This window comes from Triturus cristatus, chromosome 4_2 (genome assembly GCF_964204655.1).
Source record: "Triturus cristatus chromosome 4_2, aTriCri1.1, whole genome shotgun sequence".
Lineage (NCBI taxonomy): Eukaryota > Metazoa > Chordata > Amphibia > Caudata > Salamandridae > Triturus > Triturus cristatus.
In genome coordinates this window covers 661,873,249-661,896,294 of record NC_140586.1, presented here as the reverse complement: position 1 = coordinate 661,896,294, position 23,046 = coordinate 661,873,249, and the positions used below count along the sequence as shown (strand labels likewise).

At 42.7% G+C, this 23,046-nt stretch overlaps 1 protein-coding gene across 12 annotated transcripts in view; it reads left to right on the top strand.

The window, feature by feature from the left end:
- The window catches only part of PATJ (PATJ crumbs cell polarity complex component), a 1,359,209-nt gene that overhangs the window by 311,983 nt on the left and 1,024,180 nt on the right, over positions 1-23,046 (top strand). For all 12 annotated transcript variants that reach the window (XM_085602445.1, XM_085602441.1, XM_085602446.1 and 9 more), the window contains exon 14: positions 10,077-10,133. In XM_085602445.1, coding sequence (XP_085458571.1) covers positions 10,077-10,133 — 57 coding nt within the window. The remainder of the gene's footprint in view (positions 1-10,076; positions 10,134-23,046) is intronic.

Below are 23,046 nucleotides of genomic sequence, written 5' to 3'. Positions count from 1 at the left end.
AACAGCAATAAGAAGAAGCTGAGGAGAATAGTGAAGAACCGGAGTTTCAGGACCAGTCTCTTCTTTGTTTATTATTTTATCCACTTCCCCCTTCCCCCTGCGGCGTAGTTACAGAGTCCAGGTGAATATTACTGGAACTCTGGCTGCTGCGTAGTGGGTGTTGGGAACCAGCATCTCTGTTCCTGTGCAAGCACTTCAGGATACGTCATCTTGACCCTGACAGAGTGAAGTGCCCAAGTGGTAAACTTGCACCCGGACAGAGATGGCAGAAGGAATAAACTTACAGACCTTGGGAGTAGTGTTAGAGACCATTCAAAAAGAGTTGGTGGCAGTGAGAGAGGACAACCAAAACCTGAGGCAGGAGGTGATGAACTCGAGAAAAGAGACAGCAGAGTTAGTTCAACGAGTTAAGCAGCCATTCGGCTCAGGAGACCCAAATAGAATAACTACACAAGTGATCCATTCACTGTCCCCAGTTATTCCGTTGGCTCCTCCGGAGCGTTTTAGTGGGGACCCACAAAAGGCACAGCTATTCATCACACAGTGTTCTTTGCACTTCATGTGTCGCCCTTCCCTTTTCCCAGATGCGCAGTCTAGGGTGGCCTTTGTTTTATCGTACTTGAGCGGAGATGCAGCGTCCTGGTCAATGCCTCTGGTTTCCCGGGATGATCCTCTGTTACAAAACTATGAAGACTTCAAACAAGAATTTCTTCGAATTTTCGACAGGCGGAGAATATCTCAAGCAGTAGATAATGAATTATTGGACCTAAGACAGGGAAACCGAGATCTAGTAGCATATCTGGCCCAATTCAATAAATTAGTCGTAGAAACGGACTGGCCAGAAAGCAAGAGAGCTGCAGTTTTTTATAGAGGTTTAAGAGATGAACTTAAAGATGTGTTGGCACAGATACCCAATAGACCCACAGAAATCTCAGAATTAGTGGACCTGGTCTTAGAAATAGACTTTCGTCAAGGAGAGAGGAGAGGAGAGAAAAAAGGAAAGAATACAGGCCAGTAGCTCCAAGATTTGATCGGGTTCGGCCAGAAGGGAATAAGGCTGTGGAAGGACAACAAGGTTCGGAGCCCTTGCAAATTGGAACGATAAGAGGTCCCTTAACCAAAGAAGAGAAAGAGAAAAGAAGGGCAGGAAATCTTTGTATGTATTGTGGCTCCAGTGGGCATTTTGTTAGGGGTTGTCCAAGAAAACCGAAGACCCCATTTAAGCCGAAGGAAAACTCGCAGCACCACCAGTAGCGGGAGTTGGACCGGTGGATGCTAATCAGAAGTCAACTCCAAAAGAACATCAAGTGGCTAACACTCTACAGTCGTCAGCTCCACATCTAATTCTATCCATGGTACTCAAGTTCCGGCAAGAAACATTGACAGAAGTTTCAGTGATGATAGATTCCGGAGCCACCGGAAACTTTTGTGATATAAAATTTGCTGCCAAGGTGGGGTTACGAGCTATCTTGAAACCCAAGAGTGAACCGGTTCGGGCTGTAGATGGGACGAATCTCTCATCTGGACCAATTGTGAGTCATACTGAACAGGTACAATTGATTTACTGTGATGGACACGAAGAACTCATTCAATTCAATCTAATTGACGCACCACAGTTTCAACTTATCCTGGGCCTTCCATGGCTCACGGATCATAACCCAACAATAAACTGGAGCACAAGAACCATAGTGATGGATTCAGAATATTGTCGAAAAAATTGTTTTGAAACAAAAGAAGGAACCAGAGAGTGTAATCCAGCTCAGGCATTGTGCACAGCGGAGATGTCTGTCTGTGCGATCGACTCCCAGAAGATTCCGGTGGAATATGAAGATTTTGCCGATGTTTTTGACGAAACAGAAGCAGAACAATTGCCACCCCACCGGGTTTATGATTGTAAAATAGATCTAGAGCCAGGATGTAATCTCCCCTGCAGTCGGGTATACGCGTTGACAGAAAAAGAACATCACCACTTGAAGGAATACTTGGATAAATATCTAGCGAATGGATTCATTCGTCCATCCCAGTCACCCGTATCTTCGCCTCTTTTCTTCGTGCCCAAAAAGCAGGAGGGAGATCTCAGAACCTGTATAGACTATCGCGCAATCATTAAGATCACCAAAAAGAACCGATACCCGCTTCCTCTGATTTCTGTTTTATTGGATCAGTTGAAGGAAGCGCAGATCTATACAAAACTAGATCTTGGAGGAGCCTACCATCTTGTGAGGATACGCGAGGGGGATGAATGGAAGACAGCCTTCAGGACTCGATTTGGGCTGTTTGAATATCAAGTTATGCCTTACGGTCTGTGCAACGCCCTGGCTGCCTTCCAGCATTTCATCAACGATGTTCTCAGTGAGTATATTGATCAATGCGCAATAGTGTACATCGACGACATTTTAATCTATTCGTCAGACACGAGTCAACACCAGGAACAAGTAAGGAGAGTGCTACAGAAGCTTAGAGAAAACAAATTATTTGTAAAATTATAGAAATGTGCATTCGGGGTCTCCCAAGTGGAATTTTTGGGTTTTGTTTTATCTCCGGCTGGAATGAAAATGGACGAGCAGAAGGTGAAGGCCGTGGTAGGTTGGAAATCCCCAGAGTGTGTCAAGGAGGTCCAGAGTTTCATCGGGTTCGCGAACTTCTATCGAAGATTCATAAGCGAATTTTCACGAAAAATATTACCCTTGCCGCGTCTACTGAGAAAAGGAGTGCGTTTCGAATGGACGGAAGAAACAGAGAGAGCCTTTCAACTCCTAAAAAAAGACTTCACGACCGCACCGATACTCCTAAATGCTGACCCTACTGAACCTTTTTACGTGGAAACGGACGCCTCAGATCTGGCAGTTGGAGGGGTATTATCCCAACGGCATAAGGTAACCGGTCAATTACATCCAGTCGCCTACAGATCACGAAAACTAACACCTGCAGAGATAAATGACACCATAACTGAAAAAGAGTTACTGGCAATCAAGGATGCATTTAAAGAGTGGCGACACTATCTCATGGGGGCTCAGCATCAAGTGACAGTCTTCACCGACCACAGAAATTTGAAATTTTTGAAGTCTGCCCGGACACTAACACCAAGACAACTCCGTTGGTCATTGTACTTCGCGGACTATGATTTCGTGATTACCTATAGACCAGGAGCCCAGAATGGGAAAGCGGACGCCCTATCCAGATTGGGAACAAATAATTCCGGAAGACAAAATAATTGGAGCTACAATATCTTCTGACTTAAAGGAGCAGATCCTCAAACGAATGAGCCCAGAGGAAATACAGGAATGGGTTGAGGAAGACAAGGAAAGAAACATTCAGCAACAGTTGCCTTACTTTATGGAAGCTCTCTACTTGCCAACCCCGGAGTTACGGAATCAGGTGATGGCTGAATGTCACGACAATCTTTTGGCAGGGCACAAAGGAGAAACGAAAACAGAAGAGTTGATCAAGAGACATTATTGGTGGCCGCATATGACCAGAGACATTGCGGAGTACATTAGAACTTGTGAGATCTGCGCACAGGGGAAATCGGAAAGGCAGGCCCCCAAGGGGTTGTTGCAACCTCTACCCACTCCACCATATCCATGGCATACAGTTACACTAGATCTAATAGTGGATTTACCTTCAAGTTTGGGTTATAATACTATTCTAGTGTTCGTAGATGCATTTTCTAAGATGGCGCACTTTATGGCCCTAAAGGGAATTCCAACAGCCAAACAGTTAGCCCACCACTTCACTACACAAATTGTAAAGATACATGGGGTCCCCAAGGTCATTATTTCCGATAGGGGAACACAATTTGTATCTCATTTTTGAAAGGCCTTTGTGGGTGGATTGGGAATTGAAGCCAAGTATTCGACTAGCTATCATCCAGAGACAGACGGGCAAACTGAGAGAGCGAATCAGGAGTTAGAGCAGTACTTGAGGTTGTTCCTTCTGAAGCAAGAAGGAGAGTGGTCAGAGTTGTTATGGGCGGCAGAATTCGCACATAACAACGCCAAAAATGTCTCGACAGGTTATTCCCCATTTTATTTAAATTATGGGAGACACCCAAATGCAACTATTAGACAAACAGATATTTCTGTTCCAGCAGTTAAGATCTGGTGACCCATCTGGGTAGGGTCCATCTAACTGCTAAACAAAATTTAGAACAGGCAAAACAGAAATACAAACAATATGCAGATAAAAAGAGACGAGAGGAGCCTTCCTTAGAAAAAGGAGATAGAGTCTGGTTAAGCACAAAGAACCTTAGACTAAAAGGAAACAGGAAATTTCAGCCCAGATTCATAGGACCATATCTGATAGAAGAGAAAACCTCACCAGTTAACTACCAGTTAAAATTACCTCCTAAATTGAAAATTCATCCTGTTTTTCATGTTTCCCTGTTAAAAAAGGCATCAGCAGGCTTACGCAGTGAATTGACACCAAAACCCATTCAGTTAGAATCAGGGGTTGAGTATGAGGTGAAAGAAATTCTGGATTCCAAAGTAGTAAGAGGAAGACTATATTACTTGATAGACTGGAAAGGCTATGGGCCCGAGGAACGGTCTTGGGAACTAGAATCAGATGTTCATGCTCTTAGATTGGTGAAATCATTTCATCAAAGATTCCCTACCAAACCAGGAATGAGAGGACCTCCTTTGTTGGGGGGTACTGTCAGGCCTCCAGAGGACGAAGAGGCGGTAATGGGGGCAACGTTGGGGTCTTTCTGCTGCCCAGGACTGAACAGAAGGGCAAAGAACAATTCATGGACTGAACTACAAAGAAAGAGGAATTCCAAGATGGCGGCCGCGCTGGAAGCATAGCGGCAGTCTAATCTTTCTCCCCACAGGTGTTCCGAGGTTAGGAGAGGCGCGCGCTCCTAGAGGACGACGCACTTCACTGAGGAGATTCAGAGAGTAGCAGCTTGACATTAGAGTTCCTGAGGAAAGAGTTGAGAGAATAGAATTAGAGTTAGTTAGTTAGCGCCAGGGCTATAGAATAGTTTTCCAAGTCAGAAACCCTTCACATTTCGAGAAAATAACTGAAGAGATTTTTCAGAAAGATTTACAGAGACAGAAAAGACGACGAAATTCTCTCCTACCTTCGAGAAGACTTCCAATACATCTCCGTGTTTCCCGAGCAGATAGTCGGAGGTCTTTTGGCGCCATCCTGTGACAGAAAAAAGAAGACCGAAGCTAAGTACATTTGAGAGGCATGAGAGATGAATGGGAAAAGTATATGACAGAAAAGATTGCACAGAAAACGTACCTGATAACTCTAGTAATCAGAAATTCACCCTGAGAAGAAAGATTAATGTGCAGTTAATTAGAGTTGAAGAAAAAACAATACAATAAATATACTCACCACCGTTCTCTAGTACAAGATAACTAGAAATAAGGAAAAGTAAGGGAAAGACAAGTTTAGGACTAAAACAGTATAGCGTGAGAGTATAACTCTGCTAGACGAATACACAGAAGAAGAGGACAAGCAAGAATTATTCCACTATAGAAGTAAGCCAAAAAATAATTATTTTCAAGTTAAGAAAACAATTTAGAAAGGGTAAAAGGGAAAGAGAAAGAATTAATAGAAAGATGTTTTGTAGGAAGGAGAGTCGGAAGGGAGAGTCCAGACCCACAGAAAAGAATTGAAAAAGAAACACCACGCAACAAGACTGACATACAGAAGAGGGGCACAGTGCTTCAAACCCAGGGTAGGTGTTAACACATAGAGAGTGTTAGAAGTCGAAGGGAATAGAAAGTTATTGTGTCGTGTTTTGTTTCAAGGTTCTCATTTACAAGAGCTGGCAACAGCAATAAGAAGAAGCTGAGGAGAATAGTGAAGAACCGGAGTTTCAGGACCAGTCTCTTCTTTGTTTATTATTTTATCCACTTCCCCCTTCCCCCTGCGGGGTAGTTACAGAGTCCAGGTGAATATTACTGGAACTCTGGCTGCCGCGTAGTGGGTGTTGGGAACCAGCATCTCTGTTCCTGTGCAAGCACTTCAGGATACGTCATCTTGACCCTGACAATGGGTTGGGCATAGCTTGACATAAGGAGAGAAGCTATGGTATAATATTCATTTTTACGAAAGCTATTCTACCTTTCTTCAATGAGGAGGGAGCTATGTATTGTCAAATCCGCTACTATTTCCCTTCTCGTATTCGGTCAATTGGCATGTATGTCCGTCTTTTCTAACAAAGTAGTCAAATTTATTCCTAGGTACCATGGATACATTTGGAATACCATTCCATCTGAAAGGGAAGCCTACTTACTTCCTCCTGACTCAGGAATTGTTAAATATTTCAGATTTTTCTTTTTATCTTTTATAATTTAAAATGTTCCAATTCTTTCCAAGCACTCTAATTAGTAGCTCAGTGCTGCTAGGAATCTATCTGGTTTAGTTTATGTCAAGATTTTGTCTACAAAGAGGCAGACCTTATCCTCCAAATTCAATGTCCTAAATCTCTGGATCTTTCCAGATGGTGGCTACTCAGTGGTTATATGGCTAGGGCAAATAAAAGCAGTGATAGGGTGCATCCCTATCTGGTTACCTCTGTAACGGTATGCCTCTTGACCCATACCTGTTGACTAATATCCTTGCCTTTGGTTCTTTATAATAGGAAAATATCCAGCTACTCATATTAAATGGGACACTCTTTTGACATTGTCATGTGTCTGCCAACACCTGATAAACCCCGACTGATCGTCTTTGATAAGACCTGGCAGGGATTTGTCCAATCTCTTTGCAAGCACCTTAGTAAAGATCATTGTATCAGTGTTTAAGAGAATATTTGATCTATAAGACTTGCTTTCTCTGGGGATTGCTTGGATATTAAGGTGATATCGGATTCTCTTATAGAGAATATGGTCCCTGAGTCTGCCAAAAAGGAGTTAATCAACAGTATTATCTGTGGTACCAGTGTTCCTCCAGGACCCCTGCTGTGAACCCATCCGGTTCCTCCTCTTCCTGTTCTGACCTCAATTTTGTTGGCTTGAGTACTCTGCACATTTTGCCACTGCTAACCAGTGCTTAAGGGCATGTGCTCTCTCCTCTTAACATGGTAACACTGGCTCATACTAAATTGGCATATTTAATTTACCATATGTGCCAAGAGACTGTAAATTAAATGCTACTAGTAGGCTTGCAGCACTGCTTGTGCTGCCTTCTTAAGTAGCCCTATAACCATGTCTCGGGCCTGTTGCAGAGCCTGTGTGTGCAGTTTTAAACTGCCATATCGACCTAGCAAGTTAAACCTCTTGCTAGGCCTAAACCTTCCTTTTTTTCAAATACATATAAGTCACCATTAGGGTAGGCTCTGGACAGCCCAAGGTCAGGGTACAGTGTATTTAAAAAGTAGAACATTTACATTTAAGTTTTACATGCTATGGCTGTGAAAAAACTCTTTTTCACTGCAGCCACACAAAGGGAGCTTAGGTGTGTCTTGATGGACAATCATGGGAGGTGGGTGGGAAGGTACTGGTCACAGCCTCACACTTACACACAAATAGGCTTTGTCCTGTCCACGCTCAAAGGGCTGAATACCCCCCTGTAGTGACTCTGGAGCCAGGGCAGGAAGGAAGGAGCTTCAATTGTAGCATGTCAGAGCTTTCTTTGAAGTCTCCGCTACTTCAGAGGCAATGCAGGGTTTAAGTACTGGACCTCTGCCACCATGACTTTAGTACACTTCTGGACCTGTGAAGACTCTGCCATGAAGAAAAACTGCTGTGCTGCAGAAAGGACTGCCTCTCTGCTGGACTGCTGCTCTGCGGGAATCTTGCCATGCTTAGCTGCCCTGTTGTTCCCCTGCCTGGGTGAGAAGGACTGGACCTTCATCACTTGAACCCCGAGTGACTCCAAGGACTTGCTGGCTTGCCTTCTGTTCTGAGTATCTGGGAAACCAAAGACTTCACTCATCCTGCTACAGCACCTTGACTTTGCTTGTTGTAAGTCTTGCCCTGCCAAGTGGTGCCAAGCCAGCCCTGGGTCCCTTGGAAGAGGGTATAAAGTGCTGCCACGCTAGGGAACCCATGCATCCTTATCGCAACCGGCGCATCTTTGCCTTTGCATGAGTCGGAACCAGCGCTTCCTCGACGTTGCATGGAGCGGACACGGCTCATTGCCTTCAGAACCAGCGCGTCGCCTTCAGAATCAACGCATTGCCTAGCGTGGAAGAAGCAGCCATGCATTGCATCAGGAAACAGCACCTCTCACTCAGAACCGCGGCATCATCGCAATTGCGTGGAGAAAATCAACGCATCTTGTCCACTGTGTGGCTCGACACCAACGCATCGTTACAACTGCACCTCGCATCAATTAACAATGATGTATCCAGGATCAAGGTACTTTTTTGGGGGGGTAAAGCATTTTATTGATTTTCCACACCATATAACATAGAACTTCCTTTTCCTTGCCTCACCTCCCACCCATCCCACCTACTGCCGGATCAAGGTATTATGGTTCAGCGAGCCCAAGTGGGTCCCTGTATCTGGCCCACACTCCATCGTGGTCGGCCTGAACTTTAGACTGTGCCCCGGTCCAGCGCAACCAGATGTCCCATTTAAGCGCTTATTGCTTCTTAGTGCTATTTTACCCTTATTCTTTGAAAATTCATATCTCGACTTCTACTTTTTGTGTGTTTGTCGTGTTGGCCTTGTTTTATCTATAAAATGATTCTCTATTTTTCTAACCTGGTGTAAATCTTTCTGTTTGTGTTGTTTTCCTATACATTGCCTCTCAGGTTATGCCTCACTGCTCTGTGCCAAGCTACCAAAGGTGTTAACAGAATAATTTACGGTGTGTTGCGACTTGTCCTGACTACTTTTGTCGTTCCTGCGTGGACAGGGTGTATTCCTCTGCCAACCATAAACCCAATTTCTAATTGTAAACATTCTGTGTGTGGCCGAGAAAAAATCATCACCCCTCCCCAAATTGTGTTTGTATCGCCCCGAGTCCACAAGGCTAAATTCTTCAGCTGGACTCTTCAGTCGTTTGCTAGCCGCATTGTAAATTTGGCCAGAGAATTGGAGTGGTCTTGGTCCCCACTCCAGAACATGTTAAAGTCTCCTCCCATTACTTTTCTTTTTGGGAGATGTTTTAATCCTGCAAATGTTGCAGTAAGAAGGCATCCTGGCCTATGTTTGGGATATGTATGTTGAACAGTGTTATAGCTGTGTATTTATGTTTTAATTATTTAAGTATATCTCCCCAAGATATTATTCTTCATTAGTGTTGTTTGCACTGCTGTGTTATGTCTCACCAGGATTGCAGCCCCTGGCAATTTCATATCTATAAGCGTAAATGAAAGGGTGATGGAAGGGCATGATCTTCTTCTGACTACTTGAGTATGATGTTTCCTTTCCTGGACTATAGTTGCAGTATGAACTCATTAAATTAATGATGAATATTTCTAGTAATGGTAAATATAGCTCAAAAGCAAGAAGATTTTGACGGTATTCAATAAGTCTGGCCTGCTAATTTTTGTTCTTACTCAACCAAATCTCCTTTAGATTTACCTCACCCAGTTTCACATGTGCCAGTGTTGTCTTGCTAAGCTTAGTTTAACTGCTTAACCCCTTCAGTGCCCATGACGAGCTGGACTCGTCATGGGCTGCGGTGGCGCTGTGCCCATGACGAGTCCAGCTCGTCATGAACTCCGCCCGCTAATGGAAGGCGCGGCACTGGGCGGGGAAAGGGGCGGGCATGCAAGGGTTTAAAGTATCCAAGAAAATTAAAGTGGGTGAATTTCATTACAAGCTATTAGACTAAAAATCTACGTTTGCCTAGCATGATAAATTCAATCTCATGCTTTTGCTCTAAAATGGCCCCTTTGTATTTCAGACATTGCACATTTGTCATATGGCAGTAACTCTACAAGTATAGTTGCTTTAGTTGTAGCAGGGAAAATAAAAGTACTGCATTATTGTAAAGCTTTGAGGATGAAAGCAGAGAGCAATTGATTTCAATGTATGTAGTGAAAATCATATTTGTCAAATTTCATGTTTGAAGATGCAAAGCCTTCTTGATAGGCTCTGTGCTAATGTGTAGCTTTACACATGTTGTGTCTGACATTTGATTATTTTTTCTGTCAATAATAGGTTGTGAATTTAGATACAACAATTGCAGATGATGCAGAGCTACAGAAATACTCAAAGGTTTGTCTAATTTACGTTTGACAAATGCACTTCACAGTTTTAGAAATTATTTTTTGTTAATCATTGCCTAGGAAAACTGAATAAAAATCCTGTACTGATATGAGCTTTGTGGGGGAGGGGGGGGGGGGGGGGGGACTAAAGTACAAACTATGAAAGACAGCCCATACACAAATTACCCATTCAGATTGCTCTTAATTAGTCTAAGAAAATACTCGACTTGGATCCAAAAATGCTTCTTTATAGTTGTTAATGATTAACATGAATCAGTCGCAGTATGCCACTAGTGTGCATTTTCCTACCTTTAGCGCAGATGAAATGTAAGATTTCAGTAAAAACAATGCACCATAAAGATGAAAACAATATTTTTTATATATTACTGCAACTTGCAGTATATGTCAACAGTATTCTAGCAATATCCTCTTTTTAATTCAGATACCTTAGGCTGGTCATCTTAGTAAGGCTGGAAATAACAACGTGCAGACCCATTTCAGCACGCAGGGGAGAGAACATCATAGAAAATGTGCACAATCGAGGGAACATCATGCAAAAGGTATCCCAAGGAATAGTTTGTGCAAGGTACTAATGAAGAGCTTAATGCGAGAAGGGGAGTATTAGGTCGGTTAAAACCGCCAATGAGAATATCATGAGAAATCTAAAACAGAAAAAAGGCAAGAGAGAAGCCAACGATAATACGTATTGACAAAGCCAATAGATTTTTCCTCTGGGAGATCCATTGGTCTTGACAATTTCTTTTAGCTATGTTGTCCAGCTGTACAACAACTTTTGGGTGATGGACAGGGCAAGCAACAACAGTGGAGAAGAGGGGCGGGTATGGATCAGACATGCAACAATGCAGGAGAAAGCTGAGGGGGGAGGAGGCAACAATGCAGGAGGGGTAGGGATGAAAAGGAGCAAGTAAAGTACCTCTGAATGCTGTGAGCAGTGGAAGGACACTGTCAAGGGAAAATCAGTACTTGGACCATGCTCCAGGGCAGGGACAAACACATGAAAAGGAAGTAAAGCTGACTCTCACTGACCAAAGAGAATCAAGGAGATGAGGGACAATGAAGCCAACCAATTAGCAGTGGACGTGCTCTAAGCCCCCTGTAAGTAAACAAAATGTCTCACAAGCGACAGCGAATGCACTGTCTCAGTTAAGACCTAAAGTATAGGATGTGGTGGGGTGGTAGGAAGAAGACAAACTGTCAGAGATGCGAAGTTGCTCGCCAAACATACTGAAAGGCATAAAACAACCGGCAGTGCCCCCAAAACATTTAGGGGCGAGCGTGGATGTGTCCTGTCTGAGAGGAAACCGCATTTACCACACAGTCTTTACCATGCAGGTACATATTTCTACCTTTAATATGCAGCATTTTACCAAGGAGGTAGGTTCTTTGTCTTTTTTGAAATTACATACGTTTTGATTTTTTTTAAAATGATTTCAAAGTTAGGGATGGGAAGAGGTAAAGGGATACAAGGGTGACTTGAGGGATCAGGGGTGGGTAGAGGTAAAGGGAGGTGTGGCTTATTGGAGGGCTTGGAACTGGTAGAGGTAAAAGGAGGTGATGGTGACGTGAGGGCTCAGGGTGAGTAGAGGTGAAGGGAGGTGAGAGGGTTGGGTAGAGGTAAAGGGAGGTAAGGTTTATTTTAGGTTTTTGGGGTGAGTAGAGGTAAGGGTGCTTTTAGGGTTTAGTGGAGGGTAGAGGTAAAGGTGAAACATAAACTTTTCTAAATCACCACGTGTTTGATGATGAGTAAACAGCCTTTCAATTATAAGAGGCAACCAAAAAATATGTAAATGTGACACAGCGGCAAACGTTAATTCAGAAAAAACACATACAGCACGGTGTTAAATGAAGGGAGTAGGTTTACATGTTAATCATCAATGAAAGCAGGCAGACGAAATGTGTGTTGCAGAAATTGGTCCCATGCCACAAAGCTTCGTTATTACTAGTTGTTTGCTTCAGTTCTTGGAAATACTGCGAAGCTCAAGCTTCAACTCTGATTGTTTCAAGTTGACTTGCATACAAAAATTTAAAAAAATGCAATCTAAGTGCAGGCATCGTGGAAGAACACTAATCAAGAAATCAATCAGCACTTAATACATGCGCCAGCTAAGAAAACATAAACACGCAGAGACAAAGAGAAACTGACATGGTCTGGGACACGCTCACAAATGAAAAGGAATAAAATGAGTTACAATAAAGCAAACCAATGGTGAAATTCCATTTTTATAGTTATTTTTTTAACAATAGATTGTTTCATGCGATTGCACATGTGCTGTCTCGAGAGCCCGAAAAATGTGCCAGCAGGCAGATAGCAAGGTAGGTGAGCTGCAGGTTAGGTTGTGAGGAATAGATTGCATCAGCTGTATCTGCATTTTGGTGTTCAACGGTGCTTTAATTCAATGACCTAATGGGCCTGGGGCTTCTGAGTTGCCAGGGTGAGGCAGGTCTATGCTTGAGGTTGAAACCTTGGTCTCCACAGTATGTTGCTCAGTTGTGGGGTCAGACATTGGTGCTGAGCAGCACGGTGAGCGGACCTGTGATAAAACGGAGGTGAGCATCCCTCAACTGATGTGTTTTCTCGATCTCTACATAGAAGTATTGAATGTAAAGAGGATATGTTGCATGCAGGAGAGTGGGACAGTAAGTATCCCACTCTCATCCTCGATTTGTCTGGGATCAGCATAGGACAATGCGGGACAATATATATTGATCACAAACTGTGTAGCAGGATTAATATATTGGGAATGGTTGATGCCGCTGACCAGTGCTTCGGACGATAATTGGTGGCTCTATAACTGACCCTATGTGCCGCTGAACTCATTGTAGATTGAGAAGATGGTGCCCAATTACATTCTGTTGTATCCACTGCATGATAATCCTCCTAAAATTCAATATACATACCCTCTTTAAATATATTTTTGACTAAGTACTTCATCTTTCCTTTAGTTGATGCAGAGTAAAAACTATACTGCATTTATGAACATAGACGCAAGATACTTTGTGAAACAACCTTCAGATCCATTGGCTCCGATCGTTGCACTGGCATTCTCCTGCACTTGGTCAGCCCAATACAATGGTCTCACTCATAAACATCTAGAACATCACCACCGTCTTTACACCTCATCCCCTGACCCTGTGATTAATTCTAATTTGCTACTTTCTAAATGACTCTGGATTGGACTACTGGAGCTAAAATGAGAGACCAGCTTGTAGGAACTGAGTGCTGAATGTGGAAAGAGCAATGCGTGCCTGAGAGCCAAGATACTTTTGCATATTATCTTGCAAACATTTGTAGATTGGGAAATGAAGGTCAGAAACTAAGTTACCTTTTGACTTGATGAAGGCTGTGAGAGCAGATGACAGAGACAATATTTGTGAAGGTGGTACAACAGTTACCCCTGAGACAACTGACGTCCAGAACAACAAAACTGTGTTGATTGATATGAAAAACAATTTGTCTTGATTAGATGGCAAGATTGGCATAACGATTCGACTAACCATAGCGTCTAGACAAGTAAGCCACCATTTATGACACAGCTAACATCTAGTATCTGAACTTGAAGACGTTATAGCGCTCTCTGATTAATTAAAATAAATGCAAATGGTCTTAAGGGCATTTAAAGGTCAAAATAAAGATTTGGAAATGAGGTCTAAACAAAAATAACTTTCGTATTATAGGTGCCACTGAATCAACAAGCACTTGTAAAATCGAGATTTTTGTAGAGAATCTGCTCACTGATATGGTTGACAATTCAAATTATTTGTCATTTATTTGTAGTGGAGAGGGCACACACATCTGATATGCATGCTGCTGCTGGATGCTTCAGTGCAGCCATTATTTTCTCAACTGCCAGTCCATAGAGACTAAAAGAAAGTCCTGGGAATGGGGTGGAAAAACTCAATCTGTAATGTGCTGCATCCAATATTAGTATTATTCCATATTGCATGTTGACAGTACAGGAGAGGAGGGCATAAATAGGAGGGGAGAGGAGTTGGCCTAACGGCTAAGGCGGTCGACCTCGAATCTGGGAACTGGTTTTGAGTCTCGTCAAGGACCCGCAACATCCTTTGATTCTGGGCAAATCACTTAATCTCCCCATGCCTAACCAAAATGAATGTGTCCTCATGTAATGCAACTGGTACTCGTGTAAAGTGCTTTGATACCCCATATCCTCAGGTCAAGTTTGTGCTATATAAAACTCTGTAAAAAGAAGAAAAAAAAGGTGCTGTGAAAAAGCAATTACCAGAAGAATTTATTAAATATGCAGTGCTTAGTCATGCTGGGTTGAATATAATGCTTCAGAGAGAAGCCTATATCTTCACTGATGCTTGCAAGTCTCTGCATTCTTGAAGAAAACATGTAAGCATACCTTGCCAAAAATGCTAAAGGAAGTAGCAGAAATTCCTCTCTGCTTGGCACAAATGTCTTACTCTAAAGACATAAAGTTGTCAGTTTGCAAACAGGATTATTAGTTTATTCCACTCACTTGATGTATTCCTAGATCCATAACGTAATGTTTATTATTCTAGATAGTAAAGTTGGATTTAAAGTTGTTTTTAACTATTTTTGAGGGAGAAGAGCTTGCTACACTGCATGCCCTATCACTTCATTCTTGGTGGGTAATGAACTCTTCCACTGACTCCCTCAGTCAAAGCTGAACAATCTCATGCTATGCAGGATTTCTTTTCTGTTTGGTTTTAATTTCAAGTTAGGTTTGGGAATGGGGATAAAGGAGTTGGTATTTAATGATGTCAATTTGAGAGCCAGTGTGGGAGTTAGTTGTATTCAGTTGTATTATTATTTGGATTGGCATTCATGCAGTATGGTGTACGCCTGTTATTCCATACACAGAAAAGTGGTTCACATTGTAAGACAATGCCACCAAGTGGAGCACGCATTTCATATGGTCACCTGAAATGTTAGGGTGTCTAAATAACTTATTCAAAGTGAACAAGCAGCTCTTCATAAGTAGGATGCAAATAGGTATTGTGCCCCATTATCTGTATATGAAAGAGGTATGGCAATAATTGTTGAGTGAAACATTCATTTCATCCACTGCATATGGGATGCTGAAGGCAATATTGGGTCCTAGCGGGCTTTACCAGTGCGTTCTTACAGTGTGTCTCCAAATATCTTCTTGTACAATAATGAGGAGAGTGATTTAATTTCACTATAGACCCCTTATTGGATTGAACAGAATTGCAATCTAGGCAACTGGTGACTGGCCAAATTGCTAATATAAACTCTGATCTAACAGTTTGTTAGAGATATGACAGTCCGGCCATGAGGGATTGAGATGCTACACTTTCTATTCCTCAGTTCATGGTACCTTTGCACACCTGCACTACCAGTTAGGAAAGAGGGATCCCAGAAACTGGACTGTCTCAATTAAGCATCTGCCATAGACTTTGCCCCAGAATTAACTCTGGCTGCAAGGGTCAAAGGCACAGTCTCACATGTAACATTTTCTGTTCTCGTAGAGAAGAGCGGGCCTTTTGGGGTGGAACAGAGGACATCCATAGCAAAATTTAAAATGATTGTGGTGTCGGTCACTAGAAGCGGAGTGATTTGGGAGGTATTTAAATAAAGGGTGAAGACATTGCTAAACATGCTGCTGTTTTAAAGACACTGAGAGGTTCCCTCTGCATATTTGAAAGTAAATTAAAAGATTTCGAAAATAGATATTCTAATACAGGGGATGGCAATGTATTACCAGAATTAAATATCACCGTTACTGTGTTTAGGAAGGTCACCTACTGTGCAGTGTACTAACTTGGCAAATATACATTAGTGAAGGCACATGGGGGGGCAACTCGGACGAACACTTGCTGCATTGTTAAGATGGCCGTGTGCAGCTGGTGACGTAATTTGTATGGGAAAAGTTGACAGCTGCTGGTGCAATGACCAGGAACATATACCTACACAGTTCTGTGCATTGTATACTGAAATATACTCATTATCTTTGAAGGTCTTTTTAGAGAAAATAAAGGGGTTATACATAAATACTTAGATTGGGACGCTTTGACATGGTTGAACAACAAACTCAGTGTTAGTATGCTTATGGTAGAAGATTTAAAACTAGCAGCACAATACACTCGGGCTGCTAAACACCAGGCAGGGATGGGTTATCAGTAGAATTTGAAAAGGAATTTGTGAACCTGGTTGCACAACATCTATTGATGTATAAAAAGGTCACAAAATTGGTTTACCACCTTCCTTGCATGTGGCTCGTATTATAACATTGCTTATACCAGCCAAACTACCTTTAAGATGTAATTCGTATTGTCCCTTATCTTGTATAAATATGGATTCTGAAAATATGAAACTCTAGACATTGGCCTTTGTACCTGATCTCTCTCTCTAGATTGTGAATTTATTCCTTTTTTCTTGCTCTCTCTTTCTGACAGAACTGTGGAAAAGCCCACCTGTCTATATTCATTTAGTCTGGTTCCTTACTACATCTTTCAGAAATAAAACAGTTTGGGTATTCACAGCCACTGATATTCACATGAGCCTCCATAATGGAGGCTGTGCCTTTTAATTCTGATATTCATTTAGCGTAAGAGGGCATATTGAAAAATAAAGAAACATGTTTGTGAGAACAGGAAGTGGGAATAGAACCATCTAGACAATCTGCATCAGATGATACTATAGAATATAATGGGCTTCTTGAGCAGAGGGGTCACAATACCTTGCTTCCAGCAGGAAGGGATGGTGGAGAGAGAGGCATGAATAAGGGAGGAAAAAGTGAGAGCAAAATTATTGATAGCCAGGTGAGGTATTTTAACCAGGCAAGGTTCTAATGGTAAAATACTGTCAGACTGGTGTTTCCTTAACAAGGAAAGAGAGCAAATTTGTCAAGTAGCTTTTTAATCCTTTTGTTGAAGGCTATCTAAATAAGCAAGGGTCAAATCAGAATTAAGAATATTGCTTACATCTGGGGGGGGGGGGGGGAAGGAGGATGAAAGGGCTTGACTTAGGGCTTGTGAAGGGACAGTGGCATTGTCGCATGATTCTGGCTTAGTCAATTTTTTGACAATGTTAAACACTTCTTTATTATTGTTGCTACAGGCAGAATAAAATTCAGAGCGTGCCTGCTAATAATCATTGATTTGCTTATAGTTAGTCTTACATGCCAGGTTGTACTCCTCACACCAGGTGCCTTGGTAGCACTTTTCATGACCTTATGCAGTTCAGAGAAATTTTTGGACCACTACTCAGTGCAGCAATCTGCACAAGTGTATTAGAAAACCATGAAATAGTATTTAAGCAGCGATTTAAACATGTGTCCCCCAAAGTGGCCTTCTTATAGAGAATACAGACGTATGGTAATGAAATAACACCTTAGAATAATTTTTCTTACACTATTCAGTAGGGCCTCTCTTTAAGGAACCTTTTATGTAGAGTAGAACTAACTGAACGTAATTATTTGGAGATGACTCCAACATAGAGGCATCGTATCAACATGTGTCACGAAATTGGAATTGCAAACATACTCTTGATACAGGGTCTAGCCTGATGAGTAGAAAAGGTAATCATTTGTGTGCGATCGAATGCAGAATGGGAATACATATGATCGTTTGTGACTGAAGAGTTAGGATCATCTGCTGTATTATTTAAGTCACCTAGTATACGATGTGTTGATGCAGCAAGAGGAAAAGCTGATATAGACTGCGGCTGGACCCTACACTGGGACTGGAGTCCTCAATCGGGTGACCACGGAAGGCTTCAGATACCTGAGCATCCATATTATAAAGGACAAGAACAGATTCACTGTTAATAACTGGAGGGGGGACATTGAAAAAGTTCCAAAATTAAGTAATTCATTGAAGTTGACTACCACTGCCACTAATAGATCAGGTAGCATTATACAAGATGATTTCCCTGTCTCGGTTTATGTAAGCAATAGACAATTCCTCATTCATCCTACCTGCGGAATTCTTTAATGGGATGGCCCCAGTCATTTGATCCCTATTGTAGAATGGTAGGAAAGCTAGAATTCTACTAAATACACAATGCTGGAGTATCGATTGTTGAGATATATCATTTCCCGATCGTAGAAAGTACTATTAGGCACTCCATTTTCTCTGAACAAGTTGGAGAAAACTGCAACAGCAACAAGGTAATGGATTGAATACGTGAATTAATCTTAGCCACTGGCAATCGCTCAGGTCACATCCCAGCCCATGGTTTTTTGCCCACCATATGTAAATCATTGGTGATCCTGCTCCAGTAAGAACAGTCCAGCTCGAACTGCCAGACCAGGTACAGCCTGAACAGGAACACAAGACTACGAGGATGTGGATGACAAGGAACCTTTATATACACACACTATGATAGTGTACCTGGATAAGGACATTTTGGAGTAAGGCAGGAGAACGCCTGTGAAATTAGCTGTTCTAGAGGTATGGTGAGATGCTAATGTGTCAAAGTATAGTAAATGTCATTAGCATGTAGTGACCAAAAGAACTAGCATGAGATGTAAGGAGTGCAGATAATACAAATTTTAGATCCTGGTGTATGATTGCTGAGAAGTTAATTTACAAAGGAAGAGGATGCCCAAAGAAATTTGCCAAAATGTGGAGGTGATGGGAGGAAAAGCAGGGTTGACACTGAAAATAATAAGGGGTGACTGCACTATTGCCTTAGCTGGCTTATTGGGGGGAGAGGAGGAGGAGGAGCAGGAGGAGGAGGAGGAGGAGGAGGAGGAGGAGGAGGAGACTGTCCAATACCAATGCCAATGTTAGTTGCTCCTTTGGCGGACAGTAGATTAGTCCACCTTTAATTGAGGAGGTTGGAGGTGGAGCAAAATTACAAGTGGGAATTGCTGTTTGTAGGGTATCTATCTGGGAAACCTGGCACACTTTAAAATCCTAATAGCATATAATAACCACCCCACTTTCAATCCTGTTTTCTTGATCGATAAAGAGAATCACAAACAAATCCAGTACTGCAGTAGCAATAGCCAAGACACATGTTTCATGAAGCCATGTCCATCTTATAAACAGAGTTTCATACCCAAAATAAGATTGTCAATTTTGATACAGTGCTTTGACAAAGATATTATATTAAGAAGGACTGGACAAACTGCCAGTGAGAATTCCATGGAAGGTATATGCAAAAGACGTATTGTGCTATTTAGCTTAATTTAAGAGAGGAAAGATTAAAACTAAATGATAACCCGGCCTCTGTAAAACTTACCTCCAGACTTGAAAGTGGGAATGCTGCAACTTGGAGGATTCTGGAAGAATTTTGGCAAGGGAACTGGCCTCAGCCGGGTCGCGTGCAGATGGGCTTGTGTTTGGAATCATGTAGACATCTAAGCACTATGACCATAGTTATTGGAATATTGTCTCTCAGTTTTGATATAAAAAGGGGCACGAGCAAGAATGCCTACATCATAGTTACTGTTTGCCGTAGCAATAGAACCCTTAGTGTTGACAATACAACAATGCCCAGACATGGGATATCTGGCATTTGGACAGGTGAAACACAGACTTTGCTATGATCGGATGATGTCCTACTCTATCTAACTGACCCATGAAGAACAGTCCCGCACTTACGTAGACTTATAGAGCAATTTGGAACAACCGCCGGTATATTTCCCCAACAATATTGACCCTTTTGAGGCTTCAGAAAGGCACTCAACTGAGGCAATGCCAAAACCTGCCTCTGCAGCAACAGGCCTCCTTGCTCTTTTGAGGTAGATGCTGGTGGTCAAGCTGACTGTGTCCAGGCTCTCATGGGCAATGTACTACACAGCCTCATCCCTCCAGCCGCTGCCAAACCACTTTACCTTGCGTTAACAGGGCACTGTCATCCGGTTGGACGTCAGATAAGTTATTTCCTCCACTGATGGCAAACATCACATCGGACAGATGGGTACTAAAAATTATCAAGAATGATTACGTTCTATCTTTCTTATCCATCCCTACAAACATACCTCCTATACCCTACCAGCTTCTAGAGGAACACTTGTCTATTTTTTTTACGGAAGGAAGTTCAGCTTGCTATTGGAACCATAGAGAGGGTACAAGCATCAGTCACAGGACTGGCTGCTATTTGCATTACTTTCAGGTGTTGAAGGAAATAGGGCTTAGTCCTATTGTAGCCGCCTGCCCTCTGAACTACTTACTCAAGAAGGACAAGTTTAAGATGCTCAAACCTGGCCCAAGTTTTGTTTGGATCCAGGCAACTGGATATTGCCATTGGATTTGCAGGACGCCTATTTCCACATTCCCATCTTGCAGTTCCCTCAGACATCCCAGTGATTTCAGGTAAGCAAGGAGCATTTTTAGTTCACCGTGCTCCACTGTAGCCTTACCAGTGGCCCTTGGGTGTTCACAAAAGTAATGATGGTGGTGACTTCCCCTCTTTGAAGGTCGGGAATAACTCGACGAAGAGTTACTGAAGGCAGGCTCACCTCAAACAGTAGTCAACCACTTCCAGGTAACCACCAACTTGTTGATATCTCTGGAAATTTTCATCAACTTGCCAAAGTCGCAGTTGACTCCTTCACAGACATTCCCTTTCTCTGAAGACTTCATGGATACATGCTATTTTGAGCCTTCCCTCCGCCTCAACGAGTCCAAGACTATGGTCTATAATCTCGATTTTTCAACCTTTAACTTGGATTTCAGTGAGAGCAGCTCTGAGGCTTCTTGGCCTCCTGCATCTTGCTAGTGGACTACCCTAAGTGGCACATGTGGGCTTTTCAGTGGGATCTGAAGTGTCAGTGCACCAAGGGAACCTTTCAGATTCCATTCAGGTGTCAGAGGAGACTGCAACCAATCTGCAGTGGAAGCTGCTGTACCGTGACTAGACCGGTGGGAGACCCCTCTCTCTAGCCCACCCAGAGCAAGCAATCATCATGGAAGCATCGCTGATGAGTTGGGGATGTCATCTGGGAGAGGTGGAGATAAGAGGATTCTATTTTCCAACAGAAACCCGCCTTCACATACACTTGTTGGAGTTACAGGCAATGCACTTGAGACTCAAAGCCTTGCTCTTGTCTATTAAGGGAGAACTAGTGCAGGTTCTCATGAACAACACCAGCGCCGTGTCATACTGCAATAACCAGGGTGGAGCGGGATAGTTGGTCCTGTGCCAGAAGGCTCTGTGCCTCTAGACCTGCCTGAATTGTCAGGGCATTTCCCTTGCTGTACAACACCTGGCATAATCTCTAAATACCAGGGCAGATAGGATCAACCGGTATTGCCTAGTAGATCACAAATGGCATTTTCCTGCGATGAGGAGAACCTTGGCTCGATCTTTTTCATCACTGTGGAGAACATTGTCCAAGCTTTTATACATTAGAGCTCCCACGGCTTACGTCTGGATTGGAGCTTAGACCTCCTGTACACCTTACTGTGTTTACCTCTCTTGCCCCAAGTTCTGAAACACATCATGAACGACCAAGCCCAAGTCATCCTAGAGGCTCAGAACGAGGCTTGGAGAGTGGTCCACAGAACCCTTGGCCATGAGCATCTGTTCTCCAATTCAACTGTCAAACTGGGAGGACTTTCTGTTGTAACAGTAGGGCAAGGATCTGCATCCAAGCCTGCACAACTTACACTTCCAATCATGGAGATTGAACGGTGACAACTGGGCCTTTCTGAGGCAACAGTTAAAGGTTATATGTCGGTGTTATCTGCTTTTTTACTATTGGGTGATCAGCCATCTGTTGTGATGCATTTTCCTTAAAAGGCTGAACTAAATGTTGCTGCCAAAACCCTTTGTAATGCCCCAGTGGGACCGGAATCTGGTTCTCACATTCCTGATGTTGACCTGATTTGAGCCAATGCATAGGTGCTCTCTGAGGTTACTCACATTGATGATAGTATTCCTCATTGCAACCACATCAGCTCGTCGGGCAAGTGATCTGCAAGCACTCCCTGTCCAGCAGCTGTACACCAATTTCTTCCTGGACAAAATAGTGTTAAGGACTAAGGCAGCTTTCTTCCCAAAGGTTGTAATTACTTTCCACACTGCGGGGTCTGTCTGTCTGTCACCCTTGAAAGGTTCTTCGCTCTACCTCACCCATTAGAGGCTAATCCCCTAGTTCACCATCCTTCCCGCTCTCTGGAATGGACTAATTTGGTTAATCCTAAAAAGATTCCAAACTATAGATACGCACACTGGCACAATTTGATTAATAATGGCTCCGCATCGGACGGAGCGAACAGATGTCAGAAAGATAACAGAAAAAGAACAAACAGCAGACCAAGGTCAAGCACATCCAATCCACATGTACAATATTTTAGAGAGTGGTGCAATCACTTTCTGCACCCGCCGTCTGGAGGTGCGAATAGTAGTCAGATTTTCAAGAAAAATGGAAGATGCACTCGTTGTGGAGTCAATCATGCAAGCAAAATTATTTGTTCTCAAATTTACTTCTTGTATTCAGTCAATCTGTAAAACTGGCACACAGCCAACGCGTTTTGTTCCCGATTTTGCCAGAGGGATTTTCGTCAGGGCTCTTGTATATCCAGCTGATCAGTAGAACTGAGAAGTGTGTATGGTGGATTAGGACCTCAGAGGGCACAATCGGCCTCAAGCGTGATATATGTAATAGAATCGCGCACCCAAAAGCTGCAGAGTTTTCAAATATCCTGAATATTATGTTAGGAACCAGACAAGGTCGAAGTCACCAATTATTTATTAAAGGGTCCCAATGTATGTTCTTAAAACAGCTTAATCTCGTATCATGGCATGATAACCGGCAAGAAAGAAACTGACATCGATATGTGGTCGCGGTAGTTAGTTTGACACCAATGTCACTCCTGGGGAAGAACAGCACCACGACTCAACCTACTGGCATGCAATGGAATTACTGAGAAAAATCTCCGGATGCCGTCTGGCTCCGGTGGTATTTGCAATTTGGGAAATCTTCAGTTAGATAGAG